At 39.6% G+C, this 22,329-nt stretch overlaps 1 protein-coding gene across 3 annotated transcripts in view; it reads left to right on the top strand.

Annotated features, from left to right (window-relative positions):
- The window catches only part of USP3 (ubiquitin specific peptidase 3), a 57,377-nt gene that overhangs the window by 13,198 nt on the left and 21,850 nt on the right, over positions 1–22,329 (top strand). For all 3 annotated transcript variants that reach the window (XM_077827387.1, XM_077827385.1, XM_077827386.1), the window contains 4 exons: positions 7,613–7,673; positions 9,898–10,029; positions 19,076–19,159; positions 21,189–21,270. In XM_077827387.1, the coding sequence (XP_077683513.1) occupies positions 7,613–7,673; positions 9,898–10,029; positions 19,076–19,159; positions 21,189–21,270 (359 nt within the window). The remainder of the gene's footprint in view (positions 1–7,612; positions 7,674–9,897; positions 10,030–19,075; positions 19,160–21,188; positions 21,271–22,329) is intronic.

The following is a 22,329-nucleotide window of genomic DNA, read 5'->3' as shown; positions in this document are numbered from 1 at the left end:
GCAACTTTCCCCAGCTCCAGGGCTGCAGCTGTTGAGGAAAGATGGCCTTCCTTCCCAGCCTCAGCTCTGTGGCTGCCGCGGCACGGAAGAGGGGGCACATCCATCACATTAGAAAGTTGTGTGCTTTTATTTGTAGAACAAAAGAAGTTGTTTAAGTTTTTTTTGATATAGCGCTTTTATCCAAAGTGCTTTACAATAGTTAGTTAACGATAAAAACAACATTTGGAAAGATCATTAAGTGATCCGCCGAGACCATCAGCAATTTTCAAGTGGTCCGTGGAAAATTTTTTTGAGAACCACTGTTTTAATTTCAGCCAGGGATGACCAAGTTATCATTTTTACATTGCAACATTTTCCCACTACACTTCCTCTTTGAGTTTTGCATAAATATTGATGCTGGATTACTTTTGCAGATTAGAAACTCTCCACAAACAACATGCACTCATACTTACTCAGCTTTAGGCCTGCTTCTTGCAGCTGGGTCTGGGCAGGCAGTCATCTATGAACATCCCCATAGTGATTATAACTCAAATATTGCGACATCAAGCCATTGCATGAGACCTAGAAAATGACGTTTACAGCTACATTTTAAAGCAGCATATAATGTTTAACTTGCCAACTCCTAGTGAAGTTGTTTAGGGTGGGGTTTGTGGCTAAATTCCTACCCAGTACTTTGAAAATTTCCTCATAACACTTTTTCCCTTTCTCTTCCTCATGCAAAACAGCTTTCATTACAATTGCTCAACCAGAGTTGATAGCATCCACTTTGTTAAATTCAAAACAGATGCTCATTTTAAGATGTGTATAGTCAAAAATAAGTGATTTGGGTGGGTATCTTGCCTTTTTAAATCCTGGAAGTCTTCACTAGATTTAGAAGATTAATTCTGTAAAATTGTAGCATTCTGCTTGGAGGTGTTTTTGGGACGCTTCTGTCCGTCTGACTTTATCATGAGTGTAAATATTAGCACTTATTTCAGCATTAACAGACCCCATGCTAAGTGTAAAATTACTTTTATGTGCTTCAGCTGCCAACATTGCTTCCATGTATGCTTGTAGCTACTCCAGTTGCATGAGGTAGTCTCCCTTCTTGTAGGTGGATACTCCTTTCAAGAGTGCCAGTCAAAGGAAACTATGGCAACATATGAATTGATAAAATACTAATTGGCATCATTAAAATCCAGAACAAGTAGTAATATTTATATATAAATCCATCAGGGTGCTGGAAATAGATTGGAAAATAATCATGAACCCAGTTAAGTATAGAAACATTCAAATGAAGGTTAAAAGGAAAGAGATTAGAAGAAAAGATAATCAATATGGAGTGAACAGCCGTTGTTCTAAAATCCATTTGGGGAGGGGAGATCTGTAAGGCACTGAAGTTGGAGGGAAGGAAGGAAATGAGATGGGTTTCAGAGGGTAATGAATGCCACACTGTTTAGCCCACCATAGCAAAAGTGCAATCAGCTCTGACTTCAGTAGTAGAAGTGGGATCCTTTCAACAGCATGTGTGAGCAGAGGTGTCTGTTAGTACAAGGTTCAAGAAGCAGGACTCCAGGGTTGCCAGAGCCAACTCCATTAAGGACTTTAACAACCAGTAATTCGAATAGTCTATCTGTCACTGTACAGACAGGCAAAGTAAAGAAGGTAAGAGTCTAGCAGACCTGGATTCTAATCTCAGCTCTGCCAGCTACCTGTAGTGTGACGTTGGCCAAGTCACTTGACCTCTGTTTCTGAGAAATGAGGCTAGTACTTTATACAATGCTCTGAGCTCCTCAGATGGAAGGCCCTGCGCAAGTGCAGAGTTCTGTTTGATGGGAAATTTCCATCAAAATGAAACTGATTAAAGACTTAATGTATAAATTTAACATTTTTAGTGAAGTTTTGTTTTCCCACCACTATTAATCATTTCCCAGCCTTTTGGTTTGCAGCTCTCTTCTCCCTACTTACCTCCTCAAGTCTTTGTAGAACTGGTAGTAGAGGAGAATCTTGGCCTGGTTTCATAGGCTTGATTAGTTTATCCTGTGACACGTCATGCATCATGCAATACAGCTGCTATTTCACATTTTTCCCTGTGAGCTGCTACACCGTTTCCGCTCAAGGGCTGCTGCTGGAGTCTGCCCAACTTGTCTTGCTGTGTTGCCAGTCTCATGTGCCAGACAGTCAAGTTTCTGAGAAAGATGAATTAGGGACATTTTTCTTAGCAAAACAGAGCAGTGGGTCGGTATTAGACAGTATGGGGTAAAAAATGTGGGATGTGAAAGCAATTCTGATAGTGCTTCCAAATATTTTTAACATTATTCTCTACATGCAACTTTCCCTGGAAGCTCAGTACTGTAGTCCCCCCTCCCAGAGTCTTGTCAACACCAGGTATATAGGTATAATTATACTGTTAATATACACTGGTCTTTCTCCCTGTATGGACGCTCTTATCTTATACAGTACCAGTGGCTTTTTTTGTTATTTAGCTTGTACTGACCTAAGCGAGACTGAAAACAGGCCACTGTTTTTCCAAATAAACAGTATTTTTACACTAATTGTACAAAAAGTGTCCATATGGGGAGTCACATTAGTGTAACTACTGCTGTATACCTGTGTATACCAGTATATTTCCCAGTAACTCTGGTAAATTTACCTGTGTAGTCAAGCCCTCAACTATTTTATAAAGCATGAAAGAGTGGATATTGGAAACAGTTCAGCGATCTTAATATCAGTCCGTACTCAACCAGCTTCTAGACTTCATTAATTACTGGCTGAACTTCATACTCATCCCAGAGTGTTGCTCTTGTTATGCCAATGTTTTATGGCTTTTTCTTTACCTCTATTCCATTATTAAGGAGCTGTTTCCTCATATCCAGGTTGTGAAGTAAAGTCTGTGGTAGCCATGGCCTTAGGTTATTTCTACTCCCTGTGATTTGCAAGGCAGACAATTCGAGTTCATTACGTACCCATAACACCATATGTCAAATGCTTCCATGGGTACTGCATCACACAGGGGTTCTTATCTTGGCACTTTAAAAGGGCTGTTTCCTGTTTGTCTCCTGTTCTTCCTGATCCTTTTTTCTTTGTGTATGTGTGTCTGAGTTAATGCGGTAGATTCTTTAAACAAAACTATTCGTAGTGTATGCGCAACGTGCCTCAGGTGGCACGTGGCCAGGATTCATCGCCGGATTTGGTCCACTGGTTGAATCATTAGCTTCCCTGGCCTGGGCTGGGTACTGATGGAGAGCGCGACATAAACGCTGATCCATGCCCCCCACAAAATTGTTAATTTGAGGCTTTGTTTGTATGCAACACATACACTGAAATTTTCTATGGTCAAAGCCCACAACTCTATGCTGTAAGGCAGTAGGGTCTTTTGTCTCTGATGTTCTTGCTTCATTGGAATACACTGGAGAGCTGTGTGAAGTAAGATGTCTTACAAGATCCATAAGTGCTCCCAGAAGAAAGAACATGAGGGTGAGGCGGGGTGGGGGCGAGGGGCCCTTGATGAGCATGCACCCATCAGCCTGCATAGAACAGAATGATTAAGGTTTGGTAAGTGTTACTCATCAGGATGGGACACAGAAACTGTGGTTGTAGCTCACGAAAGCTTATGCTCAAATAAATTTGTATCTGATGAAGTGAGCTGTAGCTCACGAAAGCTCATGCTCAAATAAATTGGTTAGTCTCTAAGGTGCCACAAGTACTCCTTTTCTTTTTGCGAATACAGACTAACACGGCTGTTACTCTGAAACTTAGTCTCTAAGGTGCCACAAGTACTCCTTTTCTTTTTGAGAAACTGGAAGGAACTTTTACAATCTGAACCTTTCTTCTGAATGGTCTTAACTACACAGGATTTCAGTGTGAAACTCACTGGAATAAGTTTATACATTGGGTGTTAGATTGCTTCTTGGGGAAGGGTCCATTGCTCTTTTTTTGTTTGCAAAGTGCTTTGATTGCTTTGGGTGCTATATAAATAATTAACTAGTATTCAGGTTTCACTTGTAGTGATTACACTGTAGAAGACAGCATTTTCCCTCCGTTATGTAATCGAATGTATAGTTTCAACATTTCCAAGCAAGCTGATGGTGATGTACAATGGCAGATTACTCACTATTTGAGCCAGCGTTGTGGCAGCACAGATTTATTTTCCCCTCTTTCAGATACTAACATCATCTTTTTCTGAAGGCCATTCTAAAAATACAGCAAAACGGTACAGTTTGTAACTGCTGTAGCGGACACTTTAGTTCAAGAGCAGCCAAGGTTCCTGAGCTTGTCTAATGACTAAGGGAGGTGAATACTACTAATTAAGCTTTTTGCTCAGTTACAAGTCTTAAGCTGTTTGTAGGACATAACTCTCTTCTAGATGCATTTTTGCAAAATGCTTTTGTTCCTGGTATTTTTAAAGTAGCATTTAAAAAAGTCAATGGCAACAGTGAATACAGGCATAAGAAAAATAGCCCAAATAATTGTTTCTCTTCTCCCTCCTCCCCCCTTCTGTTGAATATATGGTACTTTCTGTGACTTAAGAATCCCAGTGAATAAAGTCTACTTTGACATCAAGCTAGATCTGTAGCTCTTTGCTTTGGAAGTTGGATGATAGCCTAAAAACCCTTCTAACAAGTGTGTTGTAGGAATTGTCAAGCAGCAGAGAATCTGTTTCTCCACCCTCAGTACTATGTTTTGTCAACTGCAGACAGCAGTCCCCCTCTGGTACAACTGTCCTCTACCATCCTTCTATTTGAGGGGCAGTTGTTGAGGTTTTATAATTTACATGAACTGAGGAGGGATTTGTCATGAGCCTGTGCTTTTATAAGGACCAGTCTTGTTTTTTTGCACTTGAAAAACACTTTTTCCTTCCTATTTATTTTTTAATTTGAAATACAAACCAACACAGTCCTGCTCCATTCTGTCCTATCTGTTGTGTACCAGTATCATCTATGGGATCAGAACATCTTTAGAAATGGGATGTGAAATCTTCTGCTGTAGAGCCACAAAAATATCAGAAAGTCCCATGTAAACAGTTGTTCTTTAAAACAAAACAAAAAAGTGAAAATGTAGGTTACATATTACTCTACAAGTTCTATAGCAGCAGAGCATCTGCATCTACATTGGGAGGGTAGGTAAGAGGTTAGGTTGATCTAACCCAGCACTCACAGTGCAAAATGTTCATAGCCTGGAGAGACATAGCTAGGTCCATCTAAGTTTTAAGTGTAGACTGGGTCTTAGTAACAATAGTATATTTTAAAAATGAATCTTGAGGGCTTTCCTCCACCATACTCACTCAAACGACTTTTGCCTTCCTCTGCAGCATGGGGCATGGGTCACTTGCAGGCTTAAACTAGTGTAAATGGTGGAGTCTTTGTAACCTGAATTCTTTAAACCATGATTTGACTTCGGTATCTCAGCCAGATGTTAGGGGTCTATTACACGAGCAGGTGGTGAGGTTCTGTGGCCTGCAATGTGCAGGAGGTCAGCTAGATGATCAGGATGGTCCCTTCTGACCTTAAGTCTGAGTCAGTGGTCCCCAAACTTTTTCAGTTCTGCCCCTCCCCTCCTTCCCCCCCTTTACCCAGTCCACATACCCCCAGGAGCCAGGCCGGGGTATAGAGGGGTGAGTGGGGCTGGACAGGGGAGAGGGAGCCATGCTTTTAGTGTCTGGGCTGCTGGAACTGGGGCTGGGACCGGAGCGGAACTGGGGCTGGGACCGGAGCAGAACTGGGGCCAGGAGCGGAGTGGTTTTCCCTCTCCGCCCCCCCCGGGGGCCTGGTCCGGGCCTGCCATGGCCCCCTGCACATTCCACTGTGCTCCCCTAGAGTGGCGCGCCCCACAGTTTGGGGACCACTGGTCTGAGTCTATGAGAGAACAATTTGAAATAGTCACTGACAAATACTGCAGATTTAAAATAAGTTTTACAACATATGAATAGGAGTGCTTTTTTCCATAGTGATTGTATTCGAGATTTTACATTTAAATATTCCTGTGAGGGGTTGTGAATTTACCACACAACAGCATTGTGCTTATGAATCTGAAAATGAACATTCTCTTAAGAAGTGAAACTGCCCTGTCTACTTTTATCTTCCTACCTGGGTGAAATTATAAAAGGAATCACACTATTAATGGTGAAAAGTCAGTTATTTAAATTTTTGGAGTTCTAAATCTAGGATGGAGTTAGGAGTTTTATTGTAAAATATGGCTGTTTTGGCCCTTTAAAGGTTGGTAAAATTTTTGGGCTTAAACTTTTCTCCCCATAAGCAAAACTGCATTTCAATATTAGACATTATATTCGCAGATATAATGAAGAGTACATTTACTAACTGTTGTGAGTCTGAGACTTGACACTAATATAGTACAAGAGCTGAATGTGCAGAAGTTCCTATTCTAACGTGTGAGAGCACAGATTTGCAACTTGCATTCAAAGATGACCGGTATTCTTTGTGTTCTAATGCACATTCTTTGGAGTTCCTGTGGGAGTTCTGTACTCTTGGTGTCAGTGGAGACCATTCCATTATAAGTTTTGCAACAGAGTTGATGTCTATTTTAAGAAACAGCCTGGAAAAATACATGTGGCTATGAGCAATGAAACATCTATTTGTTACCCTGTGAAGACATTAGTATTCAGATTCTTCAAGAGATCACAGCCAGGTCTTTCTGTATGGTCCTTTAAACATTTGGAGCATGGACAAAGGTGGATCGATATCTTCAGTTAATTTACCCTATTACCTAAATTGAGGCATTTCCCCCTGGACCTCCTACGCTTCTCATTGCTCTCTTCAGGGGTGGCATACTTTGAAGGCTGGTTAATATTGTGGCTGGTTGAGGAGAGCTATAAATGTGTGCTCAATGGTTGTGGGTCCTAGTGGATAGTAGGAAGGGGCACTCGCTAGGATCTATGGCAGGGTGTATGTGTAAAGATCTTATGCAAGTATTGAAACACCCTGAGAACTGTAGCTTTTTTTAACCAGAACACTGAACTTTCCCTTCTGTGCTCTAGATTGGACTATAAAACAGAGTCCTTTCACGTGTCCACCATTTTGATCCAGCACATGACTGACAGGTTAAAATGTTATAGTTAAGACCTGCAGCAGCACTTGCATACAGAAATGAGCATTCAGAAAGGCATATGTTAACACACTGTACAGCTTAATGTAGTCTACTTACTACTGATGGAATTGGCAGGCCCTCTTGGAGTAATTTCTCTGAAGTAGTCTTCCTTGGTAATGGTCAAGTGCAGTGATTTTAGGTGTGTTTTTTTCAGTCTTATAGGCTACAGTGATAAAAGGCAAAATAAATGCTTTAAAACATTCACCGCTGGTTTTGGAATTGTAATTTGTGATGTTTATATATTGTATTTGAAAATCAAATAGTGATCTAATGAAAGCAAAAATGTGATCCTTTGCAATATGAACAGTAGGTAAATGCCTGTGCCTGAAATGAAAAATGAAGAAAGATTAATATGCGTTGGTATCAGCCACCTCTCCTGCAGTCCCTACTATAGCTTAACATGACTATTTTGATATTTTATATAACCACACAGTCAGTGTGGAGCCAGAGGAGAGCTAGTTCCAGCTCACTGGATTCTATAACTGTAATATCACAGCCAATTCACCTGATTTTCTTTTTTGTTTAATAGTGTGCCGATCCAATAAAAGTCCCTGGGTCTGTCTGACTTGTTCAAGTGTCCATTGTGGAAGGTAGGTACAGCACATATTGATTTGGAAATTACTTAACCCGTCTTTTTAATAATCTCTTTTTCATCACCTTCCCTCTGCTTCTTGTTCTGTTTAAAACAATCTCCCTCCAAAGGATCTCTGAATGTCCCTGTTCCATTGTTCCTCTACACCGGAATATAGTGTCAAAGGAGCTATTGCAGTTCAGCGATTTATACACTCATGCTGAACACTCCTCTCTACTTTCCATAGGTGCGTGATAAGGTATTTTTCTTTTGAATTAAAAGCACAAGTAGTTTATTAATGTTGCAGTAGCAGTTAATATGGTTTGTCAGTGGAACTGTTTAAAGCAGAAGACACAGCTGAAGACACAGTGGCAGTGGAACTACATTTTTTTCTTCTACAGACCTTCATAGTATTTGAAACACTTATATTTACAAAAGGAGTTTACTGCATTGATTGATAAGTAGATTGATGCAAAATAAAGCTGCTTCTGCTGTAGCAGATTAAAAACAAATAGGTATTTCTTGGTATTCTCTAAATCAAAATCTTGCCCAACTTGTTTTGTGAGATAGCAAGTATCCAGTTTAAACTGAAAAGATCTTAAATGTGTTTTCAGGGTATCTTAGAATAAAAGTTTCCCTTAGCTATATTGACAGCAGCTGGTGCAGGTGTGTCTTTATCTGATTTTGATGTACATTGAAATACACAGAAATATGTGCATACAACAAAGTAGTGGTTGAGATGATAATTCACACTTCAAAAGACCTAGTAGAAATTTGCTGGTAAATGTGTTTGGAGATGTGCATGTCTAAGGTTAGTCTAGCTGGTTGTCACATTCAGACAAAGACTGTGGGAAATAAAAACACTTAAACTGAGGTCTACCACATGCACTGCCAGGTTTTTATCCTTGAAAACCACCATTAAGCTTAGTGAGTTTCTCTCTTAGATAGATCCCAGTAAATTCTATTTTCAGTTTACTTTAACTGCCTGTTCCTGTAGAGGTAAGAATATGCTAACTACTTGAATAATTTCTTTCATATCAAAAGCTTTAGCACAAAAAAAAAATCTTTTGATTTTCCTGTATTTCAAAAGTTAATAGCTTTGAGGGAGGTAGATGGGAAATATCACCATATTATGTGAATGATCAAAGGCTGAAATCCATAGCTTGGAATATTTTACTCATTCTGTGTGTGTTTGTTTGTTTTTTTTTTTTTAACTGTTGTTACCAAACCTTTGTTATATACAGTTAATAGGATTTGAATTACATTTTTACTCAGTGTGTGTTAGATCTTAAAACTGCTGTCAACCCAGGAATTAAATATACTTGAATGAGAAAGCACCATCATTGTGGTCTGGAAATCTCTAGGATGTAGGGAACCAGCAAGATCTTTTGTTCAGGTAACATTTAAAATACAAAAGGAGAAGATAGAGCCACCCATATCTTCACTGGAAGGACCACATTGTTCTCTCACCTAGATTTGGGGAGGAGAGAAGAATTACAATACAACAAAAGTATCTCTTGCATTTCCAAATTAAGAACTTTTTTCCCTATTGTCGGAGAGCCTTAGATTTATAGGAGCAGCTTAAATTTTGGGGGTGAAAATGTTCACCTTTTCACCTGGTATGCTTTTTATATACAAAGGACTTTACAGACTTAAACTGCTCTTCATTACATGACCTCAGGTCCAGTGTCTCCCAAATTCATGGACTTTACAATATAATGCAAGTGCTTCAGTTTTAAATCACTGGCTGCAGAGCAATGGAGCTTAAAACGGATATGCTTGTATGTAGAAGTTAGTGTTCAGTTAAAGCAATTGCAGACATGGTGAACACTGGAAGGAAAGAAAGTGAGGCTGTAGGAAAAGCGTACTGGGGTGGAGAAGGATAAACTAAATGCTGATGTCTTAATTTGGACAAGGAGAGCTAACATTCTTTTCCTTTATAAATATGTGGCAGGCCATAAGAGGCTCATATGCAGGGGGTTGGCTTAAAGAGACCAGTGTAGTGTGTGTGCGCATGCCTGAGGAAGGAGAGATTTTAAAAGGAGCTTAGGCAGTGTTTATAATTGCAAAGTCTCTCATATTTTTTTTTTTTTATAGAGATGACTTGCATATTTAACACACGAACAGCTACATTTGGGATTACTTTTTTTTTTTTTTTTGAGTACTATATCTTTTCCCTTAGGCTTTGGTTAAATAACCATTTAAAATACAAAGAGTTTTTTGTGGTCTCTTCTTTCTTTAAGATATGTGAATGGCCATGCAAAGAAACATTATGAAGATGCACAGATTCCTTTAACCAATCATAAGAAAACAGAAAAGCAAGAGAAAGTTCAGCATACTGTGTGTATGGATTGCAGTAGTTACAGTACATATTGGTAAGTAAATATTTGCAGCATGTCAGTTCATGACATTGTTATATATTCAGATATGCAGATATTAGTAACCCATTTGGAACTTAGAGAAATATTATATACTTTTTAAAGTCATTGTATACATATTCCCAGCCTTGGCTGTTTCGAAATAGAAACAGTATGTGAAAGCTCTCTCTGCTTTGAGATGTATTTTAGATCTGTGATTAAAGCTAGATTCCTATGTTACAAGTGACATACAAGAGGTTTTTCCAATGTGTATAATGTGGATTTGTTTAGTTGTGGCAATTTTTGTATAGCCTTTCATGTTTACAGGTATGTAAGAGCGTACCTTTGGAATGCAAATAAGAGTACCAGTCCATTCCAGTTCCTCGTTTCATAGAGCTAGCCAGTCTTGCACAGCATAAACATTTACAAATGGTTCAGGTATGATTATGGTCAGAAGAGTGAGTGATTAAGTAAAAATGGCGAATTCTTGCCCAACTGATCTGCTTGCAACTGATGTGCTCGTGTGTGCCTTTGTATCATCTTCTCTGCTGACTTTCTGGTGGAAAGACTAGTTTTTCCTGATGGAAGCTTTGCAGAGCAATATGGCTATGAGCGAGGGAGCTAGAACCTACTTGGGTGCGAAATTAAACTGTCAACCAAATTCTTATATCTCCATTTATAAAGATTCTGCTATTTGAGGCAGAACACAACCCTGGCTGACTTTGCTCTGCTAGCAATAGTTCTGTAAACTGAGCAAACAGATAGCAAAGGCTGGGAGTGGTGTTGTGGAAGTGATGCTCACCATCTTTCTCCCTCCTCCACTCCAAGCAGAATTGTTGACAGCATCTGTCGTTTTTTTCCTCTCGCATTCGCATTGTTGCTACATATGTGATTGCTCAAGGGGAAAGGAAGAATGGGATTTAAATAGCTGCGTAGTTCTGAATGTGATGTTCTCATAACTCTACAGGACAGATCTCCTCTGAATAAGACACAATTTTGAGTAGGTGACTTAATATCTTGGTGTACTGGATCAGCGAGAGTCCATGCTCTGGTGCCTCCACAGGTGTCTTGCTGTAAGAAGGAATGGTTCCATATTACATGTCCTCAGGGAACCCTGGAGTAAGTGGTCTGAGCCAAGAGAAATTGTTTAGTGCAAGTCAGAAAATTAAGAGTTAAGGCTTATGTAATACATGCAGCAATACCAAATGCTTTATATGAATTGATAGGCATAGGAGAATCCAGTTTTAACAGTCTTTGTAATCATACAAAAATTAAGATTTGGATCAGCAGTTCAGGAACATTTCTGTCCCTCAGACTGACCTGCATACCTAGGGTTTCACCCTACACACTATTGTAATCTTTGTATAAAATATACTTTTTGACATATCAAAAAACTAACTCCTCACTGGTCAGTAGTATAATGAAATGTGTGTAGTAAAATTTTATAAACATAAGCTGAAATTAGGTCTGAAATGTGTTTCCCAGACAAGTCTGGGTAAACCAGTTTTTCAAAGACAAAGGACAAGCTGATGCCTCTAGCCAGGTGTCAGGAAAGTTGATGGGCAATCGCCTATCAAGTGGCCATTCTTTGGCAAGGGAGGGGAGCAGGAACAAACATCTGTATCTTAGCAAACAGCTTGAAACCTCTTTCCCCCTGAGATTTTGTCTTTGTCCTCACAACATGAATAAAAGAAAAGGAGTACTTGTGGCACCTTAGAGACTAACCAATTTATTTGAGCATAAGCTTTCGTGAACTACAGCTCACTTCATCGGATGCAAAGCTTATGCTCAAATAAATTGGTTAGTCTCTAAGGTGCCATAAGTACTCCTTTTCTTTTTGCGAATACAGACTAACACAGCTGTTACTCTGAAACCTAACATGAATAAACTTTATCTAGGGGTAATCCTCAGGAAAAAGGGGACTATAAAAGCAAGGGGCAAAAACACCCCAAGGTGGTCCTCCCTATCCATCTTTCTCTCTCTCACCTAAAGACAAAAGAAACAGGCTTTGGACTTTGGGAGCAGATCCTGGCCTGAGACTTTGTTCAGCAGTGTTACTAGAAACATGGGGTAAGGGATTTCACCTTGAACCAAGTCTAGTTTAAGTTTTAGTACTAAGGAAGTATATTTTTCTTGGAACCATTTCTGACTTTAATGGCTTATATTTGTACTCACTAAAAACCTTTGGAGTTAGATAAACTTGTTTTCTTCTTTATTCAAAAGTAACCCAGTGTTTTAAACTGAATTGTGTGGATAACTCCATTTAAAGTTGTAAACTATTGGATGTTGATCCCCTTAGAGGGGCAATGGACCTAAAATAGCTGAGCTGTTCAGGAGAGGGCTGGACAGTGCAGAATACCCATTCTGGGGGGAAAATTTGGACTGGGAGTGTGTTAGGGTCACTCTGCAAGTGGTAACCAAAGCTGGTGGAAACCAGAGTGTGACTGGAGGGTGGCTAGCAGGCTGCAGCTATACACAAACACTTTAGGGGGATGACCAGCATGATGTTTGTGAGGGGCCCAGGTTGGAAGCTACAGCAGCAAAATATTGTGAGATTCCCCAGGTTGCAGGGTAAGGATGACACAGCCCCTTGCTGGTCTGGACTGTGCCCTGGAATGTCATACCCTAGTATTGACATGCATAGCTAAGGTATTTTAATTTGTATTTGTAGTTTGCATGTAACCTCGATATAAATCAAAACTAGATCAAATAGCTTCCTGCAATTAGTCTCAGACTCTTGGCTGTTTACACACTGGTAGGACTGTGATAGCTGCAAAAATAGCAGTGCCATAACTGAGGCTACCTTTGCGGCCTGAGAGATTAGACATTTCATAAATATTCCACATTTTGTAGAACACAGAAAAATACTTAGAAGGAACATTACATGTAAATATTTGGGTGTAAAGGATTTTGTTTTTCAGCAGATTCTGTTTTTTGCCCCCCAAGACATCAGTTTCCACACACTGAAAAATAAAATGGGATATAAATCTCCTCTTATTTCTAGTATGTGTTCTGGCTGCAGTTTAGGACACTAGAAAGCCATGACTTCCTGCTGTAATGTTCACTCCTCTTTTTCTGGTAAGAGTAGCCTGTCAAAGGGGAATTTCCCAAGCTAGTAGAGGTGCCTTCCTTCTCTCACTGTATGTATAGAGAGGGGTCTGTGTGTAAGAAATACACTCTTGAATACATTCACGAAGATACTTGAAAATCAAACCTTCCTTTCCTTGTATGTTTAGGGTTCTGTATTTTGACTCTCTGCTAACTCTTGAAGCAGTAGATAGAGTGCAGCTTCCTATATTGGGGATGAGAGCATGAGTTTCAGGAGATGTGTAGACTCCTGAATTTCAGTTCTTAACTTGTAAACTGAAAAGCCATTTACTCTAACCAGCCACTATATGCTTACAAGGAGTAGAGGTTTTGCTTCTCGGGCTAGCACAAAATGCTTTCCCCTGCTGGGCTCTTCTCTTTTCCTGTGCACTAGCAGTAAAATGATATTCATAAGAAGCCTGCTTCCTGAAGTATAAGATTTCCTGAAGGAGGATTCTTGTAAATCTGTTTGCTCTGTTCTAACATGCATACAGATGACTAGCACAGCAGGGGAAAGAGTCCTATTCATATATTTGCATAATATGCTTCTGGTGTGTGTGTTATCCCAGATTCAACTGGTAGGTCAAATTTCTGACTTCTCAGTCTTGTTGTTCTCTCTTAAAGCAGGTTTCAGAGTGGTAGCCCTTGTTAGTCTGTATCAGCAAAAAGAACAAGGAGTACTTGTGGCACCTTAGAGACGAACAAGTTTATTTGAGCATAAGCTTTCTTTGTTCGTCTTCAAGGTGCCACAAGTACTCCTCCTTTTTCCTCTTAAAGCAGTGGTTCTCAAACTTTTGTACTGGTGACACTTTTCACACAGCAAGCCTCTGAGTATGACCCCCCCTTATAAATTAAAAACACTTGTTTTTTATATTTAACACTATTATAAATGCTGGAGGTGAAGTGGGGTTTAGGGTGGAGGCTGACAGCTCACGACTCCCCACGTAATAGCCTCGTGACCCCCTGAGGAGTCCCAACCTCCCCAGTTTGAGAACCCCTGTCTTAAAGGGATATGGTTGTGTTGATTAAGGCTCAAAACGTAGGTTTTGTAAAAAGAAGCTTTTTACATTTGAAGGTTGAATGAATGAATAAAAATTACACATTACTTTGTGATGGCTGCTATCTAAACATTTGTTCATGCTAGTACATGAAAACCAGTAGTGAAACTTGACGTATAAACTGTCATAGTCCACTGTGAGTGGAATTTAAAAAGCAGGTGGCATTAGTGATGAAAAGTAAGTTAAGGTTTTTTGTTTTTGTTTTTATTCTTCAATTTAGGAATTTAAGGTGTTAATATGATTAAGGAAATTTGATTATTTTAGGTTTCAGAGTAGCAGCCGTGTTAGTCTGTATTCGCAAAAAGAAAAGGAGTACTTGTGGCACCTCAGCTGTAGCTTACGAAACTTATGCTCAGATAAATTTGTTAGTCTCTAAGATGCCACAAGTACTCCTTTTCTTTTTGATTGTTTTAATTATTCTTAACCTTAACCATATGTCTCGCTAAACTTCATTAGGGATTTATAAAGCATCTTGAGGATCTGTCACCTAGTGGTATTGTCCAGCATTAAATTTAACAATTCCCTGGAGCAGTACATTTATGGCTTAAGGCCATTTTTAGCAGTTATGGGGGGTAGGAGGGACTAGACTGGGATTTAGAGCTGAGATGCAAAAAATAGAAAGTATATAAGAGGGGAAAATACCATGCTATACCACATAAGGAAGTATTCTTTATAGCCCCCTCCCTGAACTACACACTTTATCCCATACAACCTTCGTTAAAAGCATACTGGAGATCTGCAATATGCCAAGTAGCACACAGTTCAGTCTGTGGTAATCCTAATGATCACAAATTAAAAGAACATGTCAGTATTCACCTGGCATTTAGGTAGAAATCTCCTTATTTTAAAACTCCTTAAACTAAAAACTAGATTGGATTTTAAACATGATTTCTATTTTGATGTTTCCATTGTGCTATTGTTCCAATACTGCTGTTGCGCTTTTTTTTTTAAATTTTTTTTTACTGGTTTGTCTCTAGACTTATCAGTTTCACTTTTGTTTCTAGTCAGTTTTATTTTCCACTCTTTCTGTAGTACAGTAGTGCTTGAGTTCACAATGGCTTAAAAGAACTGTCCATTTAATTCTGAAGTATCATGAAAACATCTGTATTGAAAACAGGCTTTGTAAGTCTCTTTATCAGGACTTAAAAGGACCTGAGAACTAAAGGAACAGTTAATTGTCTATTTAGCAGCTGGCAGCCTGTTATATCCATGTTAGTGGCTTTGTAGATAAAATGTTCTGTTGCTGTTTCATTTAGGTTGGCTTTCATTACCTGTTTACAGACGGAGGCTGTTACACAATCAAGGTAACTAATGTGCCCATTCAGGCAGGAGCATGGGCATGTTGGTGCTAGGGACAACACAAGCCACCCCAGCATCGATCTGCTCCATCCTTTCCAGTGATTCAGAGTTGGGCTGTGTGTAGCTTGCCCTAAAGTAGTGGGCTTTGTTGGAAAGAAACACAAACAGCAGCACCCTGTTAGTGTGAGCAGGGAAGTGAAACTGACCAATGTAAGCAAAGTACTTTTACTTTGGATGAAAGGTAAAGCAAACTTAACAGGTCCCTTCTTTTTTCCTAATAGGGTGTCACTGGTAACCTAGATGGAGAAAACCTGTTTCTTCATTGGTTTCCTGATATTGACAATGGCCATTCTGTGGCTGTATATTTCATACTTGGAAGTACTTGTGGCACCTTAGAGACTAACCAATTTATTTGAGCATAAGCTTTCACGAAAGCTTATGCTCAAATAAATTGGTTAGTCTCTAAGGTGCCACAAGTACTCCTTCCTTTTTGCGAATACAGACTAACACGGCTGTTACTCTGATACTTGGAAGTGATAATTCGGTCAGTTTCAGTGTATGGAAAACTTAGTTGTTTTAAGAAATTTGAGTGAATTTCTTCTCTTGCATACAGCATTTGCAGAAATCCTGTGCAAGCTGATCTTGTGGATATAATTTTCTGCAAAAAGGTGCTCTGGTCCCTTCATTTTTCAACTCCAAATATAAATAACTTGCCATGTTGTAGTTTAAAAACATTTGAAGTAAGGCTAGTAATATTGCTGACTTTGTGAACTATCTCAAAGATTCCTGCAATGAAAAAATTGTGAATTGTTGAAGTGTCTCATGTAAACTCTTCCATTAACTGATAAAGCACTGATTGAGACAAGCAGGGGAGTACATACTATTATTATGTATTCACACTTTTTAAAAAATACTAAGCAAGTCTTATATTAGAGGGAAAAGGAGAGAAATGGCTACAGTTCAGAAAGTAAATATTTTCAAGGAAATAAACTTAAAATATAGAAGGTGCTCTTCCTTTAGCTCTGTATATGAGATAAAATGAGGAGTGCATTTTTATTCAGTAAGTAAGGGCTAGTGTACAGGAGTGGCAGTGCATACCAGAGGGTTGTAAACTGTAGAGTGCTCTAAATGCTCTGTGTAGACCCTGCTAACACACTCTAAAAGCTAGCATGAGTCCATGTAGTATTGTCTGATTCAGTACTGTACTAATGTGCATTAGGAACTTCTAGCATGTGTCAATAGGGTCTACATAGGGCAGTTAGAATGCACTTTGCCCCTTTCTTCTCCCAGTCCCTGTACTGTACTAGTTCTCGTATGGGAAGCATCAGTGTGCAATCCTTGCATTCTGGTGGCTCAAAGTAGCATTGCATCTGCTCTGCCTCCATTGCTGAGAGGTGTTGGGAGCCTCCATATGACTGGGGCTTTTTCCGGACTGAAGTCTGGGTTTCTCTCAGATCCCTGGCTGCTGCATCTTTTTGAAGCGACACCCCCTGCCTACTTGCATCATCTCTGACCCAACAGACAGCAAAGGGGATGCAGCTGAGCGGCTCCGCATCAAACCCATGGAGGGGAAGGTTTTTCTCCTTTGTTCTGTGTGCATATGTGGGAGGGGAATATGAGAGGCTTGGCTGAGAGCAGTCGGGGATGTTCTCTTGAAGCAGTCTTCTCCGTGGGACATAAATCTTTTTTTCCCATCCTCCTCCCCATCTCCAAATGCGCGCACACACTGTGGATTTACTTGTACCTCAAGACAAAAGACAGAGTGGAGCATGTTTTTTCAGACATGCTTTTTCAAGCATGTTTTTGCAAGCATTCCCTGAAGGCCTAGTCTCCTGTTAAAAAGAGACTGCTAGCTGTGCATGTACGTTTAAAGCATTTGCTGCAAAATTCTTGATGTGACCGTCGCTATATGTTTATACGGTGTCTAAACAGTGCGCTGTAATCTGAGTGAGGCCTCAGCAATAAGAAATGTTAAACAGTGACGTTTCTCCTCCCCTTTACATGTGTGCAGGATTCCTCTCTGCTTCTGGTTCATCCTTTCTAGATCTCTTCTAAGGCAGCTCCATTTCCTACCATTGTCAACTTCACTATTGTAGACCTAGTAACTGTGATCATGAATATTGCATGCTGTAGAATTGTTCTCACTAGTTATAGCTTATGTATTTTCTTAGAGGAGACTTGCAATGAAGAGTTCTTTGGTGGGGGACCTTTGGAAAACTTGAGCTGCTTGAAGAGTGGATCTTGGAATTGTTTTGATGCACTGTATTGGGAAGCTGGTAGTCTTAAGTGTATGTCAAATTACAGGATTAAAGTATAGCTAGCTGTTCGTGGGAGTGGAATGTAGCTTCTCCAGAAGTGTAGATTTTGAGAGTGGACTCTGCTCAATCAGGAAAGCAGCATGAACTATCTGCCCTCATTAAGAGCTTCATCTCAGGGGAAGAATATGTAGATTGCTGTGAAACATGCATTGAAGTTGTTATATGTTTTAAGGATTCTCTGTTATCATTTGTTCATTGGATGTGTTACAAATGTCTTGGGGCCTAATTCTCTACTTCCACGCAACTTGTGTAATCTCGCTTCTGCAGAGGGGGTGGAAATGCTGCAAGTTTGATTTGATAGAATTTTATGCTGACTTTGCATGAGGTATGAAGGCAGTTGGGGAATCAGGCTCTTTCTTTATACAAGACGGTTAATAGTTTCTGTTAATAACAACCTCCTTGCTGCTGCTACTTCTCCTGACAGCTTCCAAATGCTTACTTGATTTATAGACATTTCTATGCTGCTCGCCCCCATTGTACAGCACATACATAAAACCTTCTTAGACAAATAACTTGTAGCGGAAATACATCTTACAAAAACCTATGGGATGAGCTTGTGGTTAAGGCACTGGACTGGGACTTGAAAATTTAACCAAGATCTCCCAGCTCTTCTACAGACTTCATGTGCAATTTAGGTCAAATCACATAATCTGTCTGTGCCTTGGTTCCCCACCCTTTTGTGTCTCTTCTGTTTGGAGTGTAAGCTGTTCAGGGCAGGAGCGTTCTCTCTTCTTTAAGTGCGTACAGCACGCAGCACAATGGGGCTCATGGCATGACAATGCACAATCAGTTTAATTACTTGTATTGAGAAAACATACAATCGCAGCTTTCATTTGCCTGTTCTGCGTGCACTAAGTTTCTGTCCGAGTGGTATGGCTTTTCTTTGAACCAGAGCCTCTAATGCCAGTATCAGTTCCACAGGTATGTTTGCATTTTGGAGCCTTGGAGTTCTGAAGTAGGACTAATGACACTTGCTGCTTTTAGTTTTACTTTTTGGTGGGAAGATGATAGTTGGAGTCATGAATTTAATTTTACAAGCTGTTGTTTGATTGGCTGCAGTAGAGAAAAGAGAGTACAGGAGTAAGAAGCTGCCGGCACCTCTTGTAAATGGAAAAACAGTTTTGAGAAGTGGGTTAAATTCAGTGTTTTGCCTCCTTGTTTGAGATCCCTCCATCTCTTACGCTAAATACCTATTACCTCCAGTACTTGCTCCCATAGTCATGTGAACTCATCTGCTGTATCCAGGCTTTGAAGTGCTATGCGTCACTGACACTTTACACTTGCTGTTTGTTTTTCTTGCAGTTATCGCTGTGATGATTTTGTAGTCAATGATACCAAGCTGGGCCTGGTACAGAAAGTCAGGGAACACCTACAGAACTTGGAAAAGTAAGTAACCTGCTTACCACTCCTCACCCCGCTCTGGGTGGACTTGGATATTGTTTCATTTGAATGGATTTTCTTTTTGTACATTGTCCTTGTACAAGCCTTTTCATTACCTAAAAGAGATACCAGGATTATGGGGTTGGGATGACTTCTACATTGAATCTCATGGAAACGTGATTAACAAGCAGCTTTGTCTACGTGCTATCTGAGGCATTCAGACTTGTCCTTGTCAAGAATGTCTTGGGAAATGTCTTGCCAAGAACCAGGCTTGGGTTCCCAAAAGTAAGATTTGGTTGCTGGAGCAGAGAACTTAAAGTGGAAATGGAAGCGGGAAATAGCCTGTTAAATGTTAACTGCGTGGCCTGGTTTCTGAACATCTGAAGATGAGAAAAGTTCATGAACTTACAATAATTGTATACTTAGTTATAGAAGAGCAGTGTTTTATTGTGACTTATCTAGCTCTCTTCTACTGAGAAATATTATAATCTTTATCATGCAGACGCTCCAGCCAGTTCAGGAGAGCAAAATATTAGGGCTTTCATAGTTTGCTTGGAAACTTTGCAAAATACCTTGTAGAAGTCTAGGCACACACAAGTCCTTCCAAATATTGTTTGACTGCCCCAGAGTTCAGCCACCAACACCACTAACAAGTGGCTGTGATGTGGGAAAATCTTCTGATACTGGTACGCTAAATGTGTCACTTTGGCATCAGAATCTCCCGTTTAGCATTGTCCTAATCTGAGGCCATCTCCACTTCCAGTTGCTGTCTCATGTGAATGGGGCTAGGAAATCCTAACACACTGTTTTTCATTCGGTTTTTTGCTGGGTTAATAAAAGTGTACAACATGTGGATGAGGGATGTATTTAATATTTAGGGAAGCCTAGGAGAAAATCTGCAATGTAGTTTTTCAGAGGTGAAGGTTGCCACTGTCAAGGCCACTGGATGGCTAGTACTCATGTCCCAAGGTGAAAGCCCATTACAGTGACTTCATGGTCAAAAGAATTTAAACTATAGACTTGAAACGGCAAAGGAAGTATTGAAGAACGTTGCTCTAGCATCCTACGTGTCTTTAGGTTTTTTATATTTTATATTTTGCCTCTTGGCTGGTGCCAGAGCACTCTTGGAGGAACACGGTTATCCTATGATGCACATTTCTATCAAGGAACTTGTTTGGGAGTCTCCCTCACCCTGGCCTGACAAACACTGATCTATTTTGCACACAGCAGTGGAGGACCTAGACACGTTGGATCACACTGCAGTGGTGCACTGCATAATTTCTCATGAACCAGTAGCACCTCAACAGTTTATCTTGTGCTTCTTACAGGTTTCCAGCTGTTTTGAATAACTGTAAGATAGTTCACTTCTTACTTGGGCACTTTGTCTTCTAAAAGCTTATCGTAAAGGCTATAAAAGTACGTTTAGTTTAAGTGACTGTCATTGATTAGCAACATATGAAGCCTTTAGTCCATTACACCCAATAGTTTTCTAAGAATGGACTTTTTTGATATAATGTTGTTAGTGTTTGTCTGAGAGAAACTGCAAAGCTTGTCGTTCAAGTTGTTTTCTGCCTTAAATTGGTTGACTCTGCACTTATTTTAAAGTGTCTTTCTAAAGCTCTGGAGAGACACTTCTGAAGACAAGACGTGCCACTGGAGAAATTCTATATGAAGTGTCCCTTTGATTAAAAAAATATTAAGTTTATTTCAGATCAGCAGTTGCATGCTAATTAGGACATGCTTCAGGGTACTCACTTACATTAATTCAGATACTAGACACTATTAAAATAAGAGTTTGTTTTGAGTCAGTGCTCTGGAAAAGAGAGTCTATTTTAAGACAAATATTAAGTGTTTGTTGTACCTCTATAAAAGCATACGTTGAAACCCGGGGAAGGCTTTTCCGCTGTTGAATATTAAAGATCTGTTGCAGATATAACTGTTAGACATTAAGATGAATGGACACTCATTTTGTCCATTTTATATTGTTTTTTAATAGTAAATAACATGTTTCAACTAATTTATTCCTTTACTATAGTTCAGCTTTTACAGCAGACAGACATAGGAAAAGAAAACTATTGGAAAATTCATCTCTAAACAGCAAGTTATTAAAAGTAAATGTAAGTAAAACACTATCCGTGCTTGAAGGGGCTTCGTTAATTTACCGAGTCTCAAAATGGGCCTAATGTTGTCGTAGCTCCCTCTGCACTCCCAGAGTTCCAAGCTGCCAGCAGTGAGTTGCTGTCTTGGAATGTCTGTGGTTTTAGTTACTTTCAAAACTGTCAGGCCTACTTAGTGTCCCTCTTCAATTGATAAGAAAATTTCTCAGGACGACTGAGGAAGCGTTCGCAATACAGGCTTTTTTTTGGCTACAGAATCACATGAATTCTCAGTGTCTGGAAAATCAGAAGTAAAACTACAGCTGATGTATAGCAATTGAGAAGACAGAATTAGAAAATACTAACTGAGTGGAGTTTATATCCATTTTAGAGTCTGAGCTATCTTTGTTTTCTCTGTTTTATTAATACATGAACATTGCCCAAGGCAACTGATGGTCTTTTCTGTGCTGGCACATTGGATCAGTGTCTAGAAAAAGGAGGGCACAGGGTGTTTGCAATAATGCCATGCTGTCTAACCAGAGATGGGGTGAGAAGGGTACTAAAAGGCATTGTGTGTGTTGGGGGGGTTGTTGTATGTTTGAAACAACACCTTCTTTAAAAATAGGCTCTTGCAATTACTCAACTGCTAAAATGCTGCATCTGATTAATGCTGAGTTTTCTATCTAAATATTATAAAATATTCTTATGCTGTTTGCTCTTTAGGCTTTACTTGAGACTTAAGTTTTGTATATTGTTTGTGGTAGTGTTAATTTCTCTAATGATATCAAGACACAAGCAAGGGGATGGTATCTGAATTACAGAAGCTTTCTTCCATTATCCCTACTTGAAAGCGCACTGCTTTTGTTGTCAGGACTAGAGTTGATTTTGAACTCCTGTTGTTAGAAGATTGGTTAACATACCATTCTGGAGACTGTAAGGTTAAAAGTTCATCATGCTGTTCTTATGTAATGTATAAATTTTGACTAGCAACTAAAACGCAAGTGCAAAGGATTTAGAAATAAAAATAGCTACAAAACCAAATTAACCTGTGTGTAGCATTCCTCTAAACTGTCAATAGTT

Source organism: Eretmochelys imbricata, chromosome 10 (assembly GCF_965152235.1).
Source record: "Eretmochelys imbricata isolate rEreImb1 chromosome 10, rEreImb1.hap1, whole genome shotgun sequence".
Taxonomy (NCBI): domain Eukaryota; kingdom Metazoa; phylum Chordata; order Testudines; family Cheloniidae; genus Eretmochelys; species Eretmochelys imbricata.
The sequence above is the reverse complement of the archived record's forward strand: the minus strand, read 5'-3'. Positions and strand labels throughout refer to the sequence as shown.